The following is a 24138-nucleotide window of genomic DNA, read 5'->3' as shown; positions in this document are numbered from 1 at the left end:
ATGAATTCTACTAGTCTATAGGCAATTCTCTTACACATTTTAATTCTTTTTAAGAGGCATGTGGCAGATGGCACAATTAAAGCAGTATTTTAAATCTTAATTCTGTCAGTTTTACTTGGGGTTAAGTGATGGTTTATGCACAGCAAACCTTGATGCCAATAAGTGTAATCAACAAGATGGTACTCATTGTGAGGAATAGCGGCATAATCTCATTGAATAAGTAAAAATGCAGTAAAGCTCTGTAATGTATGGGTATGAGATTCCTAGGAGTGTTAATGGTGCACGCTATAAGCAGCTTTTTCATAAGGAGGCTTAACTGTTAACTTTTAGTTCTAGCTCAGAAGTCAGCAGTTTGGATCAGAACGAGAGCAAATGATGTGTTTGTTTCACCCATCTGACTGGCCAGTCCTTTTAAGAACAGTTATTTTCTGTAGATATTTTGTATTCCTGTGACCATGTTGCTGTTATGATAGCTTTGTTCTTTCCACGGGGAATGTTTCCTATGAAATAGGTACATGCTGGAGAGAGCTATGTATTAAATGAATAGTATAATTGCAGGCTGTTGTTAAAGCAGCTTGCTTAAATTTTTTATTGTCTTTCACAGTTGAAGATTTTATGTTGTATAACATTTATAATAGAAACTAGTTTTCACCAAGAAAAGATGAACTTTTAATTCTGAGCAAGAAGAGCTCAACATTTTTGTTATGTGGGGAAACCCAGGTAAATCTTAGCTTGTGAGATTGATGTGCAATGCATACATGTTGTGAAATAACCTGCTGCTTACATTTTTACTGTATCATGACATTTTAGATCTCATTAAGATTTAAAATTACGCTGTAAATCCTTCTGCCCCTTAGTAATGTGTGTTAGAGTGGGATGTGACATTAACAAAGGATTTACATGAACCTAATTGATGATAACCTCTGAATTTACATTAGGCAGAATGAGTTGCTAAACTTCATTTGCACTAGTTGAATATGTTATTTCATTTTAAATGAGTCATTTACTTTTTGTTATGAGACAATAAAATGTAAAAAGGCAAATCTGTTTATTACAGCAATGCTAGGATAATGATTTCTGTCTCTAGTAGAATTATTTCCAAACAGGAATGGTATCCAGATTGTTAAATATTAAACAGTGAACATGTAGATCATGCTTTGCATAATAACTGCAGTATCATGTTTAAGTAGACGCATTTTGGGTGACTTAAAGATTCTGGAATAGCAACAAAAAAATAAAAAGCCATCTGTTACTGTAGGCAGAATATTTCCCTGGGTTTCAAAAGGAACAAATAAATTAGAATATAATAATTTTGAAATAGTAGTACTGCAGATGCTAAGACTTCAGTTAACATTTACAAATGTATAATGTAGCAATTGATTCTGTAAAAAATTAAATAGCATAAAATGACTGAAGACTATCTAGAATTAAATTAAAACTTCACTAATAAAGCTAAGCTGAGATAGCTTCATTGGAAATACATCTTTGTCCAAAATCTTGGCTGGGTTTATGCTGACTTTATTTAAGCAGTGAATGAGTTTGTTTGGAACAGTTCTGTTTCTAATTAATGGGAATTAACATATTTCTTCTATTTTCAGTAATTTCTGATTCTCTTTAAAGATTTGAAAATTTTAAATGAAGTATTAATATAGATTCTTTTTGCTTTGTTTTTAATTAGTTGTTGAATATCATGAAGCATTTCCAGATGCTGACAGGAAGAATGTTTTCTTAACTAAGCAAATATGAAACTTAGGTTTCTGTGTTTGCAGGGGCCATACACCCATGAGATAAAGGTATTATTGGTGCTGATAGTTTCCACACAGAATTTCATTCTGCTCAGTTCAGGCATGGCTAAAAGGGGAGAGACTGTAAAATGAATTTAATGAAAATTGCATGCTTTATCTAGGTCATTTTGTGAGGACAGTGTGAACCTCAGCAGTGGAGATTTTCTGTACCTTTTGAAGTACGTGGCTGTTAGAGAAGCTTCTTGTGTCTTGGGTGATTTTTTACAAAAAATGAAAGATATGTGTGTGGGTAAGTCAATGGGAGAGGTATTTGTATTAGGAATCCACAGAAGATGGTTTGCACGTTGTGGTTTGTTAGGTTTATCATGCAGCTGTTCAGGAGGGGAGTTTTTGCCAGCCTGACATGTAAACCAGAAATGTAGTATTGGTTGCTGAGATTTTATAGGTATGATAACAGAACAACTTATTACACTTTTTAAAAAACTCTATAAGTCAAAAACTTACTGATTTAACTTAATTCTGTTTGTATATTCTTATCACGAAAAGAGAATTATTTTTCATGCAGTGAGGGGGAAATACAATGCCTGAGCAGAGTGTTTCTCCAACTGGTGTTGAATACAGCATCCTTTCTCTTTGAAAATGTCCCTTCTTCTATTAGTATGTAAGTAAATAATTGAAAATCAATCCCAGTAATTTTTTAGGCTATAAATAGGATCAATACTTTCTATTTATCTTAAACTGTTGGACTGTTATAAGGCTGTTACTCTGACTACTGAGTCCAATGTAACAAAGTGCCAGTGCTATACTTCAGCAGCTTAGGAAAGTGAATCGTGCTGTCTGACAAAGCAGTTAATATTTTAACTAATATTAAAGGTTATATAAATTTTTGTATCTTAAAACAGCACAGGAAACACCCTTCTAGAACAAAAAGCTTTTTGCATTCTTACATGTTAAACAGAACAAAAGGCTTTTATTTATCATTGACATACACTCTGAAGACAAGGCAAGAAGTCAGGCTTGAATTGCAGCAATTTATTTGAAGTTAGATGGTAGGAAGAATAGATAACTGCATACAACAGCAAGCAGATTGCATCGGAGGGTTGCAGAAGTTGCCATTGTTATAACTGTTGAAGACCTGGTTCTATAAACACATCAGGAACTGTTTTGGTGGAGTTAATCCCACTTGGAGCAGAGGATTGTTATAGGTGACCTGCTCCTGTAAATGTTTCCGATGGCCTTATTTCCTCTGGCTTTTTAAACTACTGCTGATGCCTGATGTTTGTAATCATAAAAGATGTTGAGAATACTTAGATTTTACAAGCTTGAGCTCTCACAAATAGTGACATGCTTAATTTGTTTGTTAGGAGCATCAGTGTTTTGGAGGAGCTTGAGTAACCTTAATCTATTTTGCCATTAGCAGTCAACTGTTACTTCCAAACATGAGTCTTCCTCTGGAAAATTTCAGCCAAGATTCAGTCATTAAGACTTAACCAGGTTTTCCCTCTCAAAACTTTATAGGATCCCTGCCATTTTATTTTATCACATCAAAAAATATCGATGTGCAGTTGTTTTTTACTTACAAAATAGTTTCTAGTGAGAAAACATTTCAAAACTTACTTTTCAGCCAAGTTTCAAATTCTTTGTATAGAGTTAAGAATGAATCTACTACACACCAAAGAGTTCAAATGCTTCCATCATCTTAATGCCTTCTTTTTTACCTCATTAGCTTGAATGAGGAGAATGAGTTGAGAAACTGAAGCATAGCTCTAGTATGTATATTTGGTTATATAGCAAGTCTGTAATTTGTGCATAGCTTAAAAAGAACAAAGGAAAGACATGAGTGAAGCTGATGAGCTGGGACAGTGCTGCTGGTTTAAAGTAACATCTTGTTACCTTAGTAACCAGTTGTCTGTACTAATATACTTCTTTAGGATCATTGTGTAATAGCTCAGTAATGTGCATAGTTTTGAGAAACTTGTAAAAAGGCAGTTGTGGCTGGACAAATTTTAAATGTTCCTTTTTTGTCCATCAAGCCAATTCAGATTCAGGTCTCTATTCTGTTTTCCCTTACAGTTAAAAAAGCCACAAACAAACAGGGAGGGTATTTAATCCAAGGAGTTTTTCATGTTCCATGAATCAGTGTTAGTGTCAAGACAGTGTGCCACACCTTTGTGTGTAATGTCTGATCTCCACACTGAATGTTCACACCAAGGAGTGCTTGTTCTAGCTCAGCTTGTTCCAGGTTTCTGCAGAATTCTTTGAAATCATCTCTGTGTCAGTATCATGCAAATTTATCACTGGGAAACAAAATCTGCTCTTCTGCTCTTTGCTATGATAATTAATGCTAATGAAAAGGACTAAAAATAAAACCTGTCTTGGGAGAGTGGGTGACTAGAAGATTGTTTTAAGTTAATTTTTATAGCTTCTTAGTTTCAAGGAGGATTTCCTCATCGTGAGGTTGGGTAAAGAATGGGATGTTTTTATCAGTTTAGGGTTTTTTGTGCCGACCTCCCATCCCTTTTTTTGGACTCAAATGGGATCTTGTCAGACAAGATCCTAGCAATTTAACAGAAAAAAAAATTGGATGAGCTTAGTGACTGTGTGGCTGACTCTGAATAATCACACAACGCTTGTATTAGATTTCTGTGCCTCGTGTTTTGATCAGCAGCCAATAAATACCATGTGTAGACTCTAAATTAAGCATAGATGTTAACAATATTTCGTAAACAAAATGCTGGAAATTAAATGGCTGACATTTAATACTATTGTGCTTTAAAAAAACTGTGTGGTTTTAGTTTGCAAATATCTTGCGGTATTTGAAGAAAGACACTTCTGCGCTAACACATTGGCTTGAAGCAGTGGGCTCAAATACTTGGAATTATTTGTTATTTTGAATTAATATCTTCACATATATGATTAGATTTGACTTAGTGCTCCAGGGATTGTCCAAAATACTTTGCCTTACATGTAAATTTTATTTCTTTTCTTAGAACTTGCGCAACTCAGAGATAAAAGGGAACTTCTGTGAAACCTAAGAGCAAAATATGTATTTCTGTAGTTTCTGAATAACTTATTATTCTCATTTACTTGTATTTTTTAACACATGAAAAGTATATGTTAAAATTATCCAAATTTCATTCTTTTACATTGGATCTGTGATTAAATATGCATTATAATCCATATTTACTATTGTTTATTAGGAGCTTGCAGCATTGCTGTGAACTAGTAATTTTATTTTTGGTGAAAAAGGTAAGATGTGTGCATTGTAAATTTGTAATCAAACTGTTTGGAGACTTGACTTTTTTTTTTTTTTTTTTTATTCACTGATGCTGTTATTTGTGCCTGGGCAGACATGTGCCTCATGGACAGCACCAGTACTTACAAAGGTAAAAAAACCCCTATGTGATATCCTCTGGTGTGTGGAGGGTGCACCTACACACACGACAAATCCAACAAAGCAAAAAAATAAATCTGACAAGTTTTTATATCTACTTTATATTTTTATATGAGCAAAAATTTAAAAATAAAGCTATGCAAGCCCAGTATACAAAACTGTGGTTATTGGCAAACTCTTCATAAAGACCTAATCTCATACTTGCTAAAGTCAGTGGTAAAACTCCTACTGATGTCAATCTTAAGTTTCACTGCTCAGACTGTTAAAGAAACTACTTTAATTTGTGTTCCTAAATGTGAAACTGCATTTAGATTTTGGGTTAGAAATTTCACAATTTAGACTGTTTCTCTCAGCATGTCTTAGTTTAGAGCAAGTTCACCCTATTCCTAAGAAAGAAACACTTGAAGAATTAACACTTTTCTGGCATTTGTTTAATGATCATGGTATTACTTATATTTGTGTTTGACATTAGGAATTGTAAAGATATAAGAATAGTAATCAGATGATCTAGTTTGTTGACATAAATGTTCCAGGACAAAATTGTTCAGTAGGACAGCTCTAAATATACAGTAGCATGGTTATAGCAATTTCAAGAAGCTGCTTGATGCTCAGGTGAGCACTCTGACTTCACTTCCATGACAATTTTTAGTGTGCTGTAGTAAGAACTAAAACAAGTTACCTTAAACCATTTTGAAAAATGTAACTTCCTTTGCATTGCAGCAGACTGGAGTGATGGGCAAGGTTAGGTCTGCAGCTGAGAAGCAGGAACTTTGTGCAGCCTAGACCACATGATGCTATACCACCATGCTGTTGTGCTTGTAGATGTGAATTAGGTGGAACCGTCTGAAAACGTTTGATTTTTTTTTCCCTTGTGGTGTCAATAAAGTTGTAATTAGTTTTTATATTTCAATATTATACTTTCAGGTAAGAATGGAGGAAAAATTGTTCTTCAAAGACACAGAACAATCTTTCAAATTACCTGAAAAAGTTACCTAGATGGAAAAAGTTCTGTTGGTAAAAATGACTTGTCCTGAAATGATAGCCTCTTTTATTTTGTTGTGTCCTCTTTGGAGATTGTGCTTTTTGGCATAGAGAATTACTTGAAGTAGGAATGGAAGTGGAGGCTTTCTTTCTAGAGTGCAAACATCTGGGTTACTTTAAGATTGCCATTAATTATAGTCCCATGTTCTAAATGCCACACACACAGGAAGAACATGTATTCTACAGAGATGGTGAACCACTTTAAGATGCAAACTATTATGCTGGTAATGTTCATAGAGATAGAAATATGGTATTTCCATGGTGCTTGTGATGTGTGTGTGTAGGATGAAATGGACTTTTTGTTTTGCTTTTGCAAAACTGTACATTTCATCACTATTTTTGTCTAAAGAGTTTCCATTAACTATTAGAATACAACTATGAGGCAAGATGAAGAGACCTGTGTAAGTACACCTATATTCAGGCAGGTTCATGTAACAAAGACATTAAATTAAAAAATGAAACCAAGGCTTGTCTTTTTATATTTTTTCTTTGGCTTAAAACTTGGCAAGATGTGAGCAACTGTGTGCAGTCCACCTTCAGTGCTACTTTAGAGAAACAGAGAAGGAATTGGCAGGAGTGTGCTGGTTGTAGTGCAGCTTGATGTGTACATGCTCAACTGTTTCATTTGTTGTCTCATGACTTGTCTTGACCTTTTTTCCTTGTCATGGGATTTAAAGGCCTCGTTTGCAGTGATTGTTCTTCCTTACATAACGTTTTGAATAGTACTGTTCTGGCCTTTTGAAACAATGATGTTACAGCCAAATAATTCATCTTCCGCTTACACTCAGCTGTTAACAGGATTTAAATTAAAAATTTTGCAGTGCATTTATTATTTTAAAAAGAAAACTAAAAATCTTGAGTCCCAAACAGTTTTCAGAGTAAAGAATATTTGCAGAGAAAAAGAGATGGAAAAGCGCTGATACTGCTGAAGGGGATTTCTAAGGGATTTAGGGAGAGCGGTAGGTGGAGGGAGGCCAAACTCCGTGTTACTTACGCATCCCTGTGAAACTCAAGAGCCTTGTTTTCTTCTCTCTGTGGGCTGATGACTCTATAGCAACAGCCCAGTGATTATCTCAGAGGTGGGCTAGTTCAAAACTACAGGGGAAAAGAGTGACATTGGAAACAGTGGTTAGTTTGAAACTACCTGACCCGTTTTCCATGTTTTAAAGAGCCGTTGCTATGGGAACAGCAGCTCACCGAGGATGAGCGCTGTGAAGTTTCAGAGGTTCGGCAGTCATGTGTGCGTGGAGCAGCTGGATTGCTTCCAGCATCAAAGTGTGCTCCCTGCACCCACCTTTTTTACAGATTCCTGTGCTACCCTAGAATTAGCACAGATTCGTTAGAAAACATATCTTCCAAACCCTGCTGAGCGGTTTATTAATTTAGCTTGATTTCAATTAATTTCTTCCTTTGTACATCTCATCTCATTGCTGCTTCCCAAAATAGAGCACTTCCAAAGACTGATAGTACCCTGTGGTCCTCATACTATCCTGTCACCAAATATAATGCTAATTTTCTTCTGCAGTTCCATATCCCATGTTATGGAAGTCAGCAAACATAAGCTGTTAGACCATAGGTTAAGGAGAAATTAATTCCAGAGCTGAGACACATTCATTGAAAAATTACCTGACACTTCTAATCAGTGAATTTCTATCTGAAATTCCTCTACTGCTGGCTGTTGCTGTTATAACATGTGGCAAGAGCACATGGCCAGTTCAAGACACTATTTTACAGTATTAAATTGAAAATTAGTGCAGGGAACTTTGCCTGGCATCCAGAGTGTACTGTGCTGTTTGTGAGAACTGTCACTTAGAAGATGGGCAGTAATATAGTATGCTAACAGAAAGGTTTGGTTAGTAGAGGTGTAATATAATTTTCAATTTAGAGCATTTTTCATGTTACGAAGTTAGAAGAGCGGTTGTAACGTGACCCATGTATAAAAAAAAGTACGTTTTTGCCAAGCACAAATTTCAAGAAGAAGACCTTGTTTTTACTGCTCTTCGAATTCACAGGAGTAGTTGGGACCCCAGCAAAGCACCTTAGTTAAGAGTAATACTGGAGCCTTTGCCTTACTGAGTAGGAGCTATGATAGAGTAGAATACTCTAGCTAGCTGCTTTTTTTTTATTCCCCAAATCTATTTGCATTATTTTGGACTTGTTCTTGTTGAGCCATGGATTGAAAATCTTCCGTCACCTCTAACAAGCAGATTATAAGACCAAATGTGAAGGAGAATGTTCACCTGTGATCTTTAGTTTGGTGGTTACATGGGAAAAAGTAGTATTTTTGAAGGGTTCTGAACTAATCTCACTAAATACAAAAACGAGTTAAAAAACTGTGTTCAGATGCCGACAATCAAATGGTCAAAAGTTAAGGAGTGATGCATGTATGATCACTTGACCCCTTATGGGCTAATTATTTAATTGAGTTTTAACCCATAGTCATGTAATTAAAGAATGTGTTACAGTGCTATAATTAGGAAAAAAAGCAAAATTAAGGTTGCCTAAGGAATCGTAAGATGTTCTTCCCTAATGTCTTTCAAGTATTTGACTTAACATTTTTTCACAATTTTATATATAGAATCACAGAATGTGATTTCATATCAATCTATAAAGGAAAAGGAGGGAGAAAAGCAACGCTTATGCCATGCCCACATAAATGCCTTTCATTACACAACATCAGTTAGGCCTAAGCACTGAATTGTTAACTACTGATACCCAGATTGCCTATGCTGACCGGCAGAGAGAGGAAATTAAAAGGATGAATAGACTACTGGGAGCATGGATGGAGGGAGCAGGGAATACAACAAAATAAGGAAGATCACCTTAGTCTTTGTGCTGGTCATGAGGTAGGATTAATACGAGCAAATGCTTTACTCTGAACCAGACACAAATGGCTTTGACCACCAGTCGTCGTGGCAGAGTCAGTCCAGCCTGGCCTTTGTGTAACAGTGCACGTGTGATGGAGTTGCCCAGTAGATGTGTTGTAATGCATACTGAGATGAGACTAGGGACTGATAAGGTAAGATGTGAAATCATGTATCAATTATTTCTGCTTCCATGAAAGTGGAAGTAGCCTTAAAATGCTTTTTTAAAAGGGAGTTGGGCTATATGGTCTTTACATGTCCCCATGAACCCAAAGCATTGAACGATTCTATGAATATGCATTTGCGGCTCAGAGAGCCATTTGCAGCTGCGTAAAAAAGTGCAGGCAGCAGGTCCAGGGAGGTGATTCTTCCCCTCTACTGAACTCTCTTGAGTCCTCACCTGAAGTGCTGCATCCAGCCTTGGAATCTTCAGTGCAAGAAAGATGTGGATTTGTTGGACTGGGTCCAGAGGATGGATGCAAAAATGATCAGAGGGAGAAAAGGCTGAAAGAGTTGGGGTTGTTCAATCTGGAGAAGAGAAAGCTATGGAGAAGCCGTACTGTGGCCTTTCAATATCTATGGTGGAGTTCTAAAAAAAGAGGGAGAGAGACTTTTTACCAGGGCCTGCAGTGGAAGACAAGGTGCAATGACTTTAAACTGATTCTGTGAGCTGCAAGTGCATTTTCAAATGGAAAGATTTTTTTAATAAGTTTGCTGAGACACTGGAACAGATTTCTCAGAGAACTTGTGAATGCTCCATTCATGGAAGTGTTCAAATATTGGTTGGATGGGACAGCCTGATCTAGTGGGAGATTCCGTTTCCTATGGCAAGGGGCTTGTATTACAGATGTTCTTTAAAGATCTCTTCTAACACAAATCATTCTGTGACTCTATGAGAACTATAAGGAGGGAAGGAGTGGCAACAAGAAATTGTTATTGACTGACCATAACTGCTCACCCTCCATCCCTCTGTGTTGTTGTGGGCGTAGTGGCTATGAGTAGCAGAGTCTGTTAATGAAGGAGTGAGTCAAGCCTGGGAAGGGAAAGAGACCAGGTGTTGCTTCAGAGGTTTTCTGTTGCTGATTGGTTCTCACTACACAAATCTGTTTATATTGGCAATAAATTAAATTTGCCCCATGTCAAATATGTTTTGCCTGCAATGGTAAATGGTAAGCAATCTTCCTGTCTTTATTTTGAGACACAAGCTTTCTCATCCCTTTTTTCTCCCCCATGCCTCATAAGAAAAGGGACAGAGTGAGCAGTTGGGTGGGTATTTGTCTGTTAGTCTATTAGACTTAACCCACCTCACCAGCTAAGACTCATTAGAGGAATCTTCTATAGCTAGAAGCTCATCTTCATCTCTGACATAAGAATAAGTTTTTGTGATCTGTGTCAGGTCTTCTCTCTCTTTTCCTGATACAGCACTTCTGTCGTGCAGTCACAGCTCAGTAACTAAGTGCCATTGCAGATGCTCGCTTTATTGGAAAGAGTGCCAGGTCTGGTTCCCCCTCAGTGATCTAAAGCACAAATACCATCTGTCCTACAGTTAAGATCACTTCAATGAGTTTCTACATAACTGCTCACACATGCCAGATACAGAGAATCAGTCTAGCTGCTTTTTCATTTCTTTTTTTGGAACTGTCCTCAAATTGCCCCATGACACATGTACAGAAGTACTGCTTGCAAATTCCTACTCACTAAAGTTGTCAGCTTTCTCTGGAGCCTCTTAGAAGAAGGTCTTGTCTGCAGTACAAGGGCTACAGGGTGGCCTGAATGCATTTCTTGGATGTTCACTGGCGTGACTTGCTGTCCTCAGAATTGCGGTTGTCAGAGCTGGCTTGGAGCCTTCTTGGTATTTTGCAACAGCTAGGTGCTTCGCAGGTAGGTACACTGGTGAATGCCTCAGTCTTGCAGCTGGTGATGTTCATGAGGCAGGCACATGCTTTGTTCAGATACACCCAAAGGGCAGTTGTGGTTGAAGCAATTGGTCCCACCTGGCCCATCTCACCATGTTCTCCAATGTGGTACTTGAGTCTTAGGAGGAGTGTAAGCCTCTGTATGTCAAGAATGCCAAGAACATACCAGGGCAATAATTTCTGTGAACAAAAAAGGAGGCATGAGATCTTTATGCTCTGCAGAAAAGGTGACCATATGTGGAATTGATATAAGACTCATAGCGACTAACCCTTACAGTATTGGGTAGTGGGGATTGGAGAATTTTGCGTAAAAAGGCTTCAGAAAGATACTCAAGTCAGTTTTGTGGGACTTGAGATGCTCAAATCGGCCCATTTTTTCCCTGATAATGAAGAGGAAATATTTTTTATTAGGTGAATAAATATTTTTCATCATGGTCTGGTTTATCCCCAGGGTCCTATTTGGATACCTCTTTAATCCACTAGTCACAGTCATTTTACTCATCTCTTTCCTGCAACTTTATTTACAAATTTACAAAAGATTCCAAGTTGGAAGGAACCCACAAGGATCATCGAGTCCAACTCTTAAGTGAATGGCCATATGGGGATCAATCATGCAACCTTGGCATTATTAGCATCATGCTCTAACCAACTGAGCTAATTTTAGGGTTGGCTATTGGTGAGCCTTAGAAAGTTACAATATACAAAATACCTAAGTTATCCCATGCTTAGTGAAGGCAATTTTTTTTCTACAATCTCTTCTCCATGATAACAGGTAATTTTGGATTTTCAGTCTTGCTATCTTACTATGGGACTTTCATTGCCTGATGCTTTAAGTGTTACTCCAGATTGTGGAAAGTCTCCTGATCCTACACTGATCCTCTGAGAATGGCCATATCAAAAAGTGCTCAGAAGTTCACTATATGTACCCCCACAGCCAAGTGAAGCAGTTTCTGTGGGTGGTGGCCAGCTTTGTACACATCCTCTGTGTTTTAAAGGGGAGTTCTCCTTCCCCTTGGTCAGAATAATTTTTTGAAAACAAGCAGTTATTCTTTGGGCACTCTTTAGGAGTACACCTTGTTCCTGGAATGAGTTCATTGTATTTTTCAGCAAAATAGGAAAATTCTTCCCAATAGGAAAATTTATAATTTAGCAAAATAGGAAAATTCTTCCAAATAGGAAAATTTATAATAAGTTTTCTGGCTGACCTAATTAACCAGCATTGTAATGAGACTTTAATGTTACCTTTACATCCCATTATGGATCATCCCTCTAAGCTCATGGCTGTGTGATCACTCCTTCAATTTTTTAATTCAGTTCAAATAATATTTTCTAGTGATTGCCACATACTTAGGAAAATATATCTTGAGTCATACTGGCTTTCTTTACATTGGGAAAAACTGTAAGTTTGCATTTTATGTGATTCTTGCAGTGTGTGACTGAAGCCAGCAAATCACCCTGTCTAAGTTCTTTCTAAAGTCACATACATCCGAGATACCAGTTTTTTAAAAATGTGGACGAGAAAGTTTAGAAAAATTGTTCCGCTTTTCAAAGAGATGGCAAAAATGCGGGTGTGCGTGGCAATTTCCCTGCCAGGAGATAGTGTGGTAGCATGCTGGGTCAGGATCTACTGCGAGGGGGCCAGAGGTGTGATTCATGTGTATCCACATGAGCACAAGTGTGCTTTGAGATGAGAAATATGTCTATCCCTGAGACTTGCAGATTTGTGCCTATATATTCCATATGTGCTTTTGCTTTTTTGTAAGCATGGTACCATCACTGAGAGCTTCTGTGCATGATGCAGCTCAAGTGGTTCTTAAGTACTACTTTCCTTAAGGTTTTACGTATCCTCACCAGTCAAAACCACTGGGTTGAGCTTGGAATGGAACTTGTTCAGGAAGTTGCATTCATGTATATTTGTAACTCCATATGAGGTCTCATTAAAAGTTACTGGGGATTCTGGATGTGAGGAACCAAGGACACACATTTACCAGTTGGTACCTCACATATGCAACCTCCACAGCATGACAGCATGCATATGCCTGTGAGTATTTCAAAGACCAAAAAACTCTGATCCTTCTGGGGTTGTGCATGGAGTATCACATTTCAAGGACATTCTGGTTACTGCTCAGTAGCTTATTTTAGGTAGTGCTGTATATTATTATTTATGAAAAAGAAAAAGGCCCTTTGGGAATTAAGTAGGAAGGATGCTTTTGCATTCACACACTAGTGGAATGAAATAAGAGGAATTAAGGGAGAAGAAAATGTAAATTCAGAAGAAACTTCCATTTGAGGAATCCTACATCTAAATGTGTGGTTCTTTACCACACATAACAACCACTCAGTTAAGTTTTGGGGTTGTTCATTTCACACACTATTGCAAGAAAATGAAAATAATAAAACTACCATGAGGCTGCAAGTCTTCTGGTAACATTGGAAATTGTAATGCTTGTTCTCTTACTGCCAGGTTTATGGTTTTGATTTTCTATTTGGGCGTTTAGAAGAACTAGGATTTCTGTTCAGTAGCAAGGCATTCTGGGACAAAGATGAAAGGAAAAACTTCAGCAGCAATCAAAATTAGAGGAAAGCTCAGACTGCAGTTATTCTCCATGGCATTACTATCTAATTGTAACCATATTAGAGAAGCAGAGTTGTGGAGGTAAATAGTTGGTGTAATATATTGAGTTGTACATTACATGTTAGTATGACTATAGAAGACATTTACATTCTCTTATTTCAGCAGCTCTTGGTATTTTGGTTAAAACTAAAATTCTTTGGATTGCCATACAGTATGAAAAAAAGACTACAAAGAAGATGGCTCTTGAAATTGAGTAGAAGGTGGTTGGAGTTTTTTTTTTTGAGAGGCTGCTTTGTTTCTGTTGGAATTGGTGTCAAATCCCAGTCACCTGATAACTCTGTAAGTAAAATACAGAGTCAAAACCTGTTCTGCACTTTCCTGTGTAAGACTAATGAGAGCATATGCAACCCTTGTTTTAGATGTTTTTTTCTTGCCTTTTGTTTCCTCTTGCTGGTATACAAACAGATTCACTTTGTCTCTTCATTCCTCCTTTTCTTTCACCAGAAATGGTAAGCACAACACTGTGTGGTACCAGTTAATGAACGAATGGTTAGATCAAATAATTTGTATGAAATTAATCCCTGTCAACTGTGATTTATCATGTTTTTCAGTATGGACTCTGAAGATTTTCTAGCAAATAATTTGTACCTGTCAACTATTTAAGTTTTCTTATATCTTTATCTCTGGCTTTGTCTCTCTGAGAATACCTAATGACACTCCTTGACTCTCTCATCCCTCTTTCTTTGCTAGTACCAGGTTTCTACCTCTAATTCAGCAAAGCATTAAATTGGCTTGCCTGTGTTATTTATGTTGTAGTGTACAAATTGTGTCTGTAATAACACTACTTTAGTCAAGAGTCTATCTTCAGTTATGTGGAAAAATCTGCAGAGTCTCAAGAGCAGTGTGCACCTGCCACTAAATTGTGAGTAGACAAGGTTACTGGGAAAACACACTTGCTCCTGGTGCTAATTCGTGGGCAGGTAAAGTTTTTCCAAAGACATGTATTTAAGTATGTTACTGCTTGAGGATAATTGATTTCTGACCTTATCTCTTTGGAGGAGTTTTCCAGAACAATCTAGAAAAATTGACTCATTGAGTGGTTGGAGAAGAATTATTCATGTTATTTTCTTCCTTCAAATTAAAAGCAGAAAAGTCAAAAAATATCATAAATAGACGGTTTTCTTGCAAAGGATATAAAAGGTGACCTATGTAGATTATCATGGTTTTTTGTGGTCTTTCAAAATTTTTATTTCAGATAAACTTGAGTTTCACTTTACCTTTATGTTTTAAATGAGACATAACATAAAGAAAACATTAAGCACAAAACCACACAAGTCTACTGGTAATATCCGATACAATATCCAAAATGAGAAAAGTGTTTTATTCTTTCAGTGGTTTTTGAGCTCCTTGTACTTGGTATGTGTTCACATGGTAATTTGAATTTGAATACATGTGGGAGGTTGTCCTAAAGTAAACTAGCAACTAAATATTGATTACAGTAGTTTCTTTTCTTATATTTCACTCTATTGTTTTTTATTTAGTAAGGTGGTTCTTGTCTAAACTATTATTAATCTGAAAAATGAGAGATTAAAGTTCCATACTCAGTGATCTTTTCTGTATCCCTGCTAAAGTAGATGTGCTACCAAGTAATTTTTCCAGATTAGTTTAAAATGTCTGAATCGAAGGTACTTCCATTACTTTCCTTGGGGGGGCTGTGTCACAGTTTTATAAATCAGACAGCTAAACAATATTTTTTTATCTTCAGTTTAAAATTTTGTAATCTTATGCCTAGCTAAAGCTCCTTGAAAAATCTTCAATAATTCCTACTCCTCCAAGGAGGAATAACTTACTCAAGTTATATAGGTTACTAAATCTTCCCTTACATGTTTGCCTTAGGGAGAAGAATATTGCACAACTAGAACAATATATATGAGTGTTTAAATACCCACCCCAGGAATTATTAAAAAGATGTGGCATTCATGTCTACTTTGAAGATCCCTGAAACACAACCGAGTGATCAGTAGCAGTAAAGAATATGATCGGTTCCCCGTGTGTCGATTCTGTACGTGCATCAGAAGCGTTCACAGGTGGGAACAGCTGGTTCTCTGGGACAGGACATCTCTCAGCAGAACACTAGTTTTTAACTGTGACAAGTCATCCCTTTCTCTGGAACCATAGCACAGGAAACCCTTGTAAAAACCTTGTAAAAACCCTTATAAATGCCTTGACAGTAGCCAGGGGAGATTAGTTGGGCTGTGTGTCATCTTCTTGGAGGAGCTACTTTATCTCCCTACAGTTGAACAGACTCTAGACAGACTCAAAAGAAAGGTTTTGGGTTTTTTTGGGTTTTTTTTTTGGACACAAAGACAAAATACTGCCAAATAAAAAACCAACGAAACAAAAGCCCTCTGTGTTTCATGTGTAAGCTGTTTTTAGATACCATGTAAATAAATTATTTGTCTCACAGAAGGAAGAGGTTAGCCACTGGCAGACAGCAAAGAATTTATCCTTAGGGATGCTGCCAGGATTATTAAAATAGTTATGTATTGTAGAAACCAGAGATGAACCCATTCTCTTCAGTCTCAGTGTGTCATTCATGTAATTTGTTGGTTCGTTGGAATGCTTTTTTATAGTGGGTGATTTTTGCTTTGGACTATATTGTGAGATCTTATTCCTGGTATTAAGGGCTTTAGAGAAGAGATACTATACATATCTTGAGATAGGTTAATTAAGTTCACTTCTATAAGTATGAATGCCAACTTAAGGAAACAGAGTTTGAAACTTTGAAGTTCATCTCTTGTTCCAGTACAAAGGAAGAAAACGTAATAGGGGTGAATTTGCGCTCATTTTTAGGATTGTGTTCTTATTTTCACTATAGATTTGCCTTTCTTGCAGTGTTTTTGGCAACTATATTGTACTGTCATTTGAACTATAATATAATTAACTATGCTTTGAACAATTCAGAGACTAAATAATATCAAGTTTTTGGATCAGATTTAATTGAACAAAAAGATTATTTTAATTTGCTCATATTGTGCTTGTGAAATGGTGATTTTTATTTTTATTTTGCTATTTAGGGAAATAATCTTCAGGAGAAACTATCATGGTTTTAAATTTGTAGTTAAACTGTATTTGAACTATTTGTGCCCATTAATTTCAGAATTTTTGAGAACTCAGCTATAGAGCATTTTGCCCTGCATAGTCTCAAGGCTTTTTTCCAGATTACCTTTTTAACTGCTGGTGTTGATTTTATTCCTCTGTGCTAATGTAACATGCCTGTTTGCTCCAGGTTGTTTATGTCACTAACATTGTTTGATGGACAGGATTGTTTCCATTTCAAAGTAGCATAGCCATGCCAGATCTGAAGAGAATTAAATACTGTTTGGTTTTATACGCGTTATTTTTGTAGTATGTTAGTGGGTGCCGTGTTTGTGTGTTTGGCATATAGCCTATATTGTGAAAACAGGATTTTCTGGTAGAGCTGAAACAACATAATTGCACTGACAGAGACCTTTTGGTTGAGAGAGCACAGTGAGAAGGATTCAGATCTGAGTATTTGTTCAAGGACTTCCTTAATTATAGTCTAGTAATGGAAAAAATAATAAATGCTGTTGTTAGGAGAATGATGACAGCGAAACAGAAAGTGAGTGATTTCACAGTGAGTTCATAGCAGAGCTGGAATAAGAGACAGGAGTCCTGCCATCAGGTCTCATGTGAGGTATAAATTCTGCTCACTCCCATGTATCTCATCTTCATTTTCTAAGATGTATTACTTTGTAACAAATCTCATTTAGATCATATCCCTTCCTGGGCAGTTTGCAATGTGTCTGTGTCAGGCAGTGGAGTCTTGGTTTGGATGCTATTGCTATTCAGTTAAATAATTAGTGGTATATATAGTTATTTAATCACAGTCTGTTACATATATGGTTTGTGATGTAAAATATTTTCTTACTATTTCATGTATCTTAATATATTTATTGAATTCTGTCAGTGAGGTATTAAACGTTTAGGATGCTTTTCTCCTTTAGACAATCATTATTATTACTAGTTTGCCAGCCAAGTAAATTAAGTGGTGGATGTTTGTCAACATTCATAGCAACCATGAATATATTTGCTTATCTATATAGAATACTTCTATATGAATTAGTTGAAACTATAATTGGTGAAGAATTACTGTTTTCCAAAAATACTACCTATTCAGACCTAACATAAATGCAAAACACTAACTTTGTCATTTATGTTCAAAACATTGGCTGTGTCAGCAGTGACAGTAATCTGTTCCCATGCTGAAACATTGTCAAAATCTCTAATAACCAACTTCTCTGCCTTTATGTGCTGGAGTATTCTGTTTTGGAAGTATGCTGTGGTCAGCAGTATGGAACATAGACCAATATGTGAGTACATCTTTGAATGCCAGCTCTTTGTGAAATAGCCTATAGTTTGGGAGATCTTTGTTGAGCATGCTCAAATTCTAATTGCTGTCCTTCCTTAATATTATTATTCACATAATTTACCTCAAATGCACTTCACATTTGCTGTTCTGACATGCTTAGGTGAGAAGCTCTAGGGCTGTAATAATAATCAATATAAAATGATAGATGATCTGGTTATATTACGTAAATTTTAGGCCTTACTGAATTTTGAGTAGGCATTACATTCTGTTGACTTTAAATCCCAGATGCTTTAATAAATATGCTTCTTAGTATTACTTGATCACAAGTAGGATTAAAAACATTATCAGATGTGTGAATTCATTATTATATTGAAACATTCTTCTAAAACCAATCTCTCACTGAAACTCTTCAACACAACTGAAAAGGGAATTAAAGCAAATACTCAGTTTCAAGCAGATAAGTAACCACATTACAGCAGTAGAATCCCCAATGTATTTGACGAAGTTTCTGGTATTAGAACCCTTTGTTGCCTCTTTTGTGGCATGTCGTCATGGTTATCACATTGTTCCCTTTGTTCATAGTTGCAATGCTGATACAAAGTCACTAAAAATAGTTCAGCTTCAGCTTCTACAAGCTGTTGCTTGACAAATCTAGATCTGGTGTAGTCTAACACATTAAACATATCAGTAGTGCAGACTTGGTGTTTACCTATAGAATTGTTTATAGCACTATTGAAATCTAAGAGGGATTTGCATTAATAATGAGGAAAGCCATAAAGGGTATGTACAGATGTTTCCTAATGCAATAAGTCTGTTGCTCTAAAGGTGTATGATCACATTTGGAAAATCGCTATTGCATGTCTTGGCAGTTCGTTAAAAACTGAAAACTTAAAGTTAACCATTATTTTGATAGAGTAAGTTCAAGGTCACCCTTTGTTTAAATGATGTTTTGTTTTCTGTAATTAGACCATGCCAGGTGTATTAAGTATGTAATTAAAGCCAGAAGGTTTGGCTAATTCAGAGTAAATGAGAACGAAATACAAGGTCATTATTCGTCTCTAGTGAGACTCCAGAAGAACAGTGCACATGGAACTGTTTATAAAACATTTGCATGGTCAAAAATTCCTTTAGGTTGCTGTCCATGGCTTTTAAATTAAACTGCTCACGGATTTTTGCTAAAGTACCTGTAGCATAGAAATGTATTCCCATGCCTAGTGTTGAATTTGAATGGAAATCAAATATATATGATGTATAATTTTATGGCATAGATTTAAAAAGGAAAAAAAGGGATAGTAGGAGAGCCTATGAGGCAGTCTGTTATTAGGGTGGACTTCCACTGACAGGCACGGTACTGAGCAACTTGTTCAAAGCATCACAAATAATACCTGAAAGGGAATGACTACTTTTTTATTAGTGAATTGAATTTCTTGCACTGTAAATACTTAGTGTAGTACAACAGTGGCAGTTTTCCTCCACTGTACACAGTAATCAAACCTTAATGGAAGCAAAATTCATGATGTATTCATTGCTTCTGGACCTCTGACCTCCCCTGAGGCCCCTGTATGGGGGCTCCCCGGCGTGGGGTTGGAGTGGATTTGAACTGTGGATCTGACCAGTCCATGGAATTTGGTTTAACCTGGGGGACTTCTGTGGTCTTCCATCTTTCCATCTCCCAAGGTTAGCATTCTTTTTCTTTTTTTTTTTTTTTTGTACCATGTATGTTTTTGGGAAGAGTTGAAAAGAAATAAGTGTGTTGCTTCAGTTTCCTGTATGCAAATGAAATCCTTTAGATTTGTCATACAAAAATTAAAATAGTCCAAAGCTATTTAGGCTAGTTCTTACAGAAGTGATAGGTGTTTGGCTCTTGAGGATTTTGTGGGTGTTAATGGGTTGTATTCCTTTGGGGATTGTTTTTTTTGTTGTTGTTTTGGTTTAGTTATTTAGGGAGTGGGTTGGTTTTTTTCCTGTTGTAGTTTTGTGTTGTTTGGTTGTGTTTTGTTTTGGTGGTTCTTTTTTTTTTAAAGAAAATTAGGTTGATGCTATAAATACTGCAATTTGGAATATTGTAACTTTACCTCACTGAATTCAGGTGAAACAAGGAATATCTGTACTTTGCTATTTGGAATATTACTATGCAGTTAAATTTAAAAGAACTAGATTGTTTGTTCCGTGTTTTCTTCAGACTGTAGTGTCTGAAGAAAAGACACTGAAAATGCTTCAGAAAAGCACTGAAAATGATTTTCAGTGAGAGTATCAGTATCTTCGCTCTGTTTAAAAGTGACTAGGAACCGAAGAGAAGTGTCTTAGAGAAGCCAGCCATGTATAAATGCAAGAAGCACTCACCAAAAGCAAGTTGCTGAGCTTCCTGCTTTTGCCTTGTTTCCTGAAGGAGGAAATTCAAAATGCTTACACAGACTAGCTGGACAATTCCTTTTGCCATTTCTTTTTCTTTAGAGGTAGGACCAGATTTTCAGCAAGCCTGGAAACTGTGACAAATGACTTAGCATGAGGGGATAATTCTTAATCTTCTGTTTATATTCCATTATCTCTTCTAGAACTTAAGCTTGTTAAATTCTCAGATGAGGAAGGACAAGTACCATGGTGTTGCTGGGCTGGTTTAGTTGTAGCTATGGGGATGTGATAATGTTTGGCATTACTTTCATGTCAGATGGCTGCTTATTTTTCTAAAGATACCCTTGTTTCTTTTCATGGATTTGCATTCTCCATGCTTACAGCTACATAATCAGTTCTGATTCCTATTGTCTGTGGTTTTGTTCCTTAATCTTATTTTCTACTTTAAATAAGTTCATTATTTTTGCAGTTTGTCCTGACAGCCTTGGATCCACAAATGTATTCATTTCCTGGAACCTGCTGCCAAACAATTGCACTGCATTCTTACTACATGATAATCCTTCAATTCAGAAAATAAAGCAAGTGGTCTGGGCTGTAAATGGTGAAGTCTGTCCCCAAAAGCAAGCGAAGGTGGTGGAATGCTGTGTGGCTCTGGTGCGACCCGCAGCTCGGGCGGGAGCTGCTGTGGCGGGTGGTACCTGCAGCAGCTGCCCGGGCTCCTGCAGCCAGGGGCAGGGGGAGGTGACGCTCACAGCCACCCTGCACCTGTCCATCCCCTCCAGACACTGCTGTGCTGGCATCCAACAGGGCTCTGGAACTGGGAATATGCAGTCCCTTTTGCAAGTGTGGCTGTTGGTGTCAGAGCCATGGGAATCCTCTATTCCCAAACCATGATTTGTGGAATGAAGACTGCAGTTTTTCAGCTAAAAATCAAAATGAGTGCCCGATGAATAAACCTACTGCGTCAGGAGTCTGGTGATTCTGCCAACTGCTTTTGCAGGATTGACTGCTTTGAAAACATTAAAATACACCCCAAAGCAAGTAAGTAAACAAAAAAAAAGAAAAACAAACACCACCACCCCCACCCCCAAGAAAACCCCAAGTACCTGTCAATCTGGAATGCAGTGTTCCTGAGAAGATACAAACATATAGCGTAAATTATAATTTAAGTAAGATCTGGTTTGTCTCCTATTATCAACAGTACAAGTTTCTTCAAATGAGCAAAGGTGAAAGATTAAAATAAGACACATTCCATTTTTGAAGTTAAATGAAAACATGTTTGTGCTTGATGCAGTGGGAAGTAGCTTGAAGAATATTTTGTTCTTAAGAAAGAAGGAAAGAAAGTAAAAAGGTATTTGAAAGCTTCAAAGAACTTTGTATGCAGGTGGTTGACAATTGAGTAGGTGTCAGGTATTTAAGTGAAAGCTGCCTGTCTTATCCATATGGGGTTTTTTAGGAGTACTTGTATATTTTTTGTCTGATTATGCCATCAAACCTCATGCTTTGTTTCACCTTATACTCGCCTAAGCACATGGTACCTGTTGCCAGACAGTCCATGATCACAACTAACCTTTCAGGATATTTAAGTAGAATTGTCATGTTTGATGCATTCATGAACACAGAGTATCTTTTTGTCTGTCTGAGTAATGTCTTGTTGCTTGATGTATTCTTTGAATTTTTCTCCTTGCTGTGGTGGTCGCTATTGACTGTTTGCTACATTTGTACATAAAAAAAGCATATGTTGATTTTTGAGGACAAAAGTACAGACTAAAAATTATTTTTACTACCTTTCGTAATAGCAACCATGTCTACCTGTAAAGCAGGCAAGAGATAGAATTTTGCTGTAAAGACAGCAAAACTTTGTATCAGTTTAGGGAAATCTACAGGAGACATGCCAAGAGTTTGTTAAATGCCTTACGTTTGGTTTTGGTAAATGTTAGGCTCTTGCTGACACTGGTGCTTTACAAGTTCTTATCTATAGGAATCATTAATTGAGTATTTTCTGACTGTTCTGTACCAAAATTTCCTTTCTATTTCTTCCTTCTAGAGTAGTTATACCAGGCAACTTCACATTTAAAGTATAGGAGGGCTTCTACTTTTAGTCTGTGGGAGGCTTATGTTAAGAAGTCATATCTTACTTTTAGAGTATACATATTTAAAGGTTAAACTGAGCCATGTTCAGTCAGAGCTTTGTCACTAACCACAGCCATGTAAGACTTGTTCTAATTTCTAAATTTTCAAAGCAGCCACCTGAAATTAGTTGAAACCTTTAAATTAGCACAAATGTCATGAGAATGTGATACAGGGAATCTAAATACAGTTGGGCTGCACTTCAAACTTAGCTTTTGGAAAAGACACCTGCCTTACAGGATAAGCACTGTGATAACTCCTTGTGCGCTCCTGGACCATGTCCTGTGCTGGATGCCAGTGGGTGAGAACCTCCCTTTCCCCGCTGCCTTTGGTTTCCTGTTCAAGTGGGGAATAATCAGTCGTAGCTGGTTGTTTTAGTAACACCTTTTGACCTCAGTGTTCCATGTTGGATAACATGAAGTAAAACTGGATGAATGGTGTAGTCCTCATCACTCAAAAGTGTCAATTACTTCAGGGGTAAGGTAGGTTTTCCTTGCAGTGCTGTAGATTCTCAGTGCTTGGAGAGTTTTAGTAGGCTGTGTGCTAACTTTGCAATACCTGCAGATTTCTTTTCCTTTGTGTTTTATATTCCATAGGTCTGCAGATGCCTTTCAGTTCACTGGACAGAAAATTTACTAATAAGCATTAACTTTCTGGTGAAGTATCTCCTCATAGAACTCTGAACGTTACTTAAGCTTTTATGGTAATTATTTGTGTTTTTTTTTAATGATAATCAAAATCTGTTGTAAAAAGTAAAAATAGCAATTGCTTCACTGAAACATTTTAACTAAAACATTTTTTGAAGCATTAGGGTTGCCACGTTTTCATCAGTGCTATCACAACAGTTGTGGACTTGCTATTTGCTTTTAAATTTATTGTGGTTTTGATAAAGCAATGCTTTTGCTCAGTGGTGAGAAGATGTGATGCCAAGTTGCTGGAGGCTTTTCTGAGAGAGAAGATTTTGAATGCTTCCAGATTAAACCAGGGCTGCCTGAGCAGTTAGTTGAACATGTCAGAATGTCAGCAGTAACACTGAAGTAACACGAGGATTCAAATAGGTGACACCTGAAACCTTTTTTCTAAAGATGCTAATTCTTCCTCTTCATGGGTGTGACAGCTTTTTAGAAAAACAATTGATAAGTTAGATTGTGCTTTAAAATTCATTCTTGTATAGCTTCAGCACTTGAGTAGGTCCCCGTCTACATCCACAGTTTGGCCTGGTTCATATTCTTCTTATAAATGTGAGATGATCAAACTTATATAGAGAAGAAATTACTATGATACTCTGCTCTTGTTCTATTGAAACAGGGAAGAAATAGAAGAACACAAGAAACTATTGCAATAGGTTGCATTGTAAGATGATGTTATAAAAAGGTTTTGAAAAGCATTTATTGTATGGTCCACTGATAATGACTCATGGTTGTAGGCATTTGGCATTTAAAGAACCTTGTGAAGTAAGAAAAAAGTTTACAATTTCATTTTTTATGTCTACAAGAAATAACTGGTACAAAAACTTTGCTTGCTGGTACTACATTTTCACTTGTTGGGTTTTCAGATGTGGTGCCATTTTTTGGTACAGGTATTGGTATTGTTATTTTGCTGTCAGATATACTGTGAATCCTAAAATGTGCTGAGGATACACTGTCTCTGTGTTTCTTCTAAGGTGCTGTGAATACCAGAAAGAGAAAAGCTGCTGTGTTGGTTGACCCCAGCCCTGCAGAATCCCTC

At 36.8% G+C, this 24138-nt stretch overlaps 1 protein-coding gene across 2 annotated transcripts in view; it reads left to right on the top strand.

Moving 5' to 3' along the window:
- The window catches only part of STK3 (serine/threonine kinase 3), a 129389-nt gene that overhangs the window by 82102 nt on the left and 23149 nt on the right, over window positions 1–24138 (top strand). Inside the window, exon 11 of one of the 2 annotated variants that reach the window (XM_038130196.1) lies at window positions 23007–23113. The exons of the other annotated variant lie outside the window; for it this stretch is intronic. Within the exon in view, the coding sequence (XP_037986124.1) occupies window positions 23007–23093 (87 nt within the window). The 3' untranslated portion in view covers window positions 23094–23113. Of the gene's footprint in view, window positions 1–23006; window positions 23114–24138 lie in introns of those variants that run through there. 2 annotated transcript variants of the gene reach the window in all.

Source organism: Motacilla alba, chromosome 2 (assembly GCF_015832195.1).
Source record: "Motacilla alba alba isolate MOTALB_02 chromosome 2, Motacilla_alba_V1.0_pri, whole genome shotgun sequence".
NCBI classification, from domain to species: domain Eukaryota; kingdom Metazoa; phylum Chordata; class Aves; order Passeriformes; family Motacillidae; genus Motacilla; species Motacilla alba.
The sequence above is the reverse complement of the archived record's forward strand: the minus strand, read 5'-3'. Positions and strand labels throughout refer to the sequence as shown.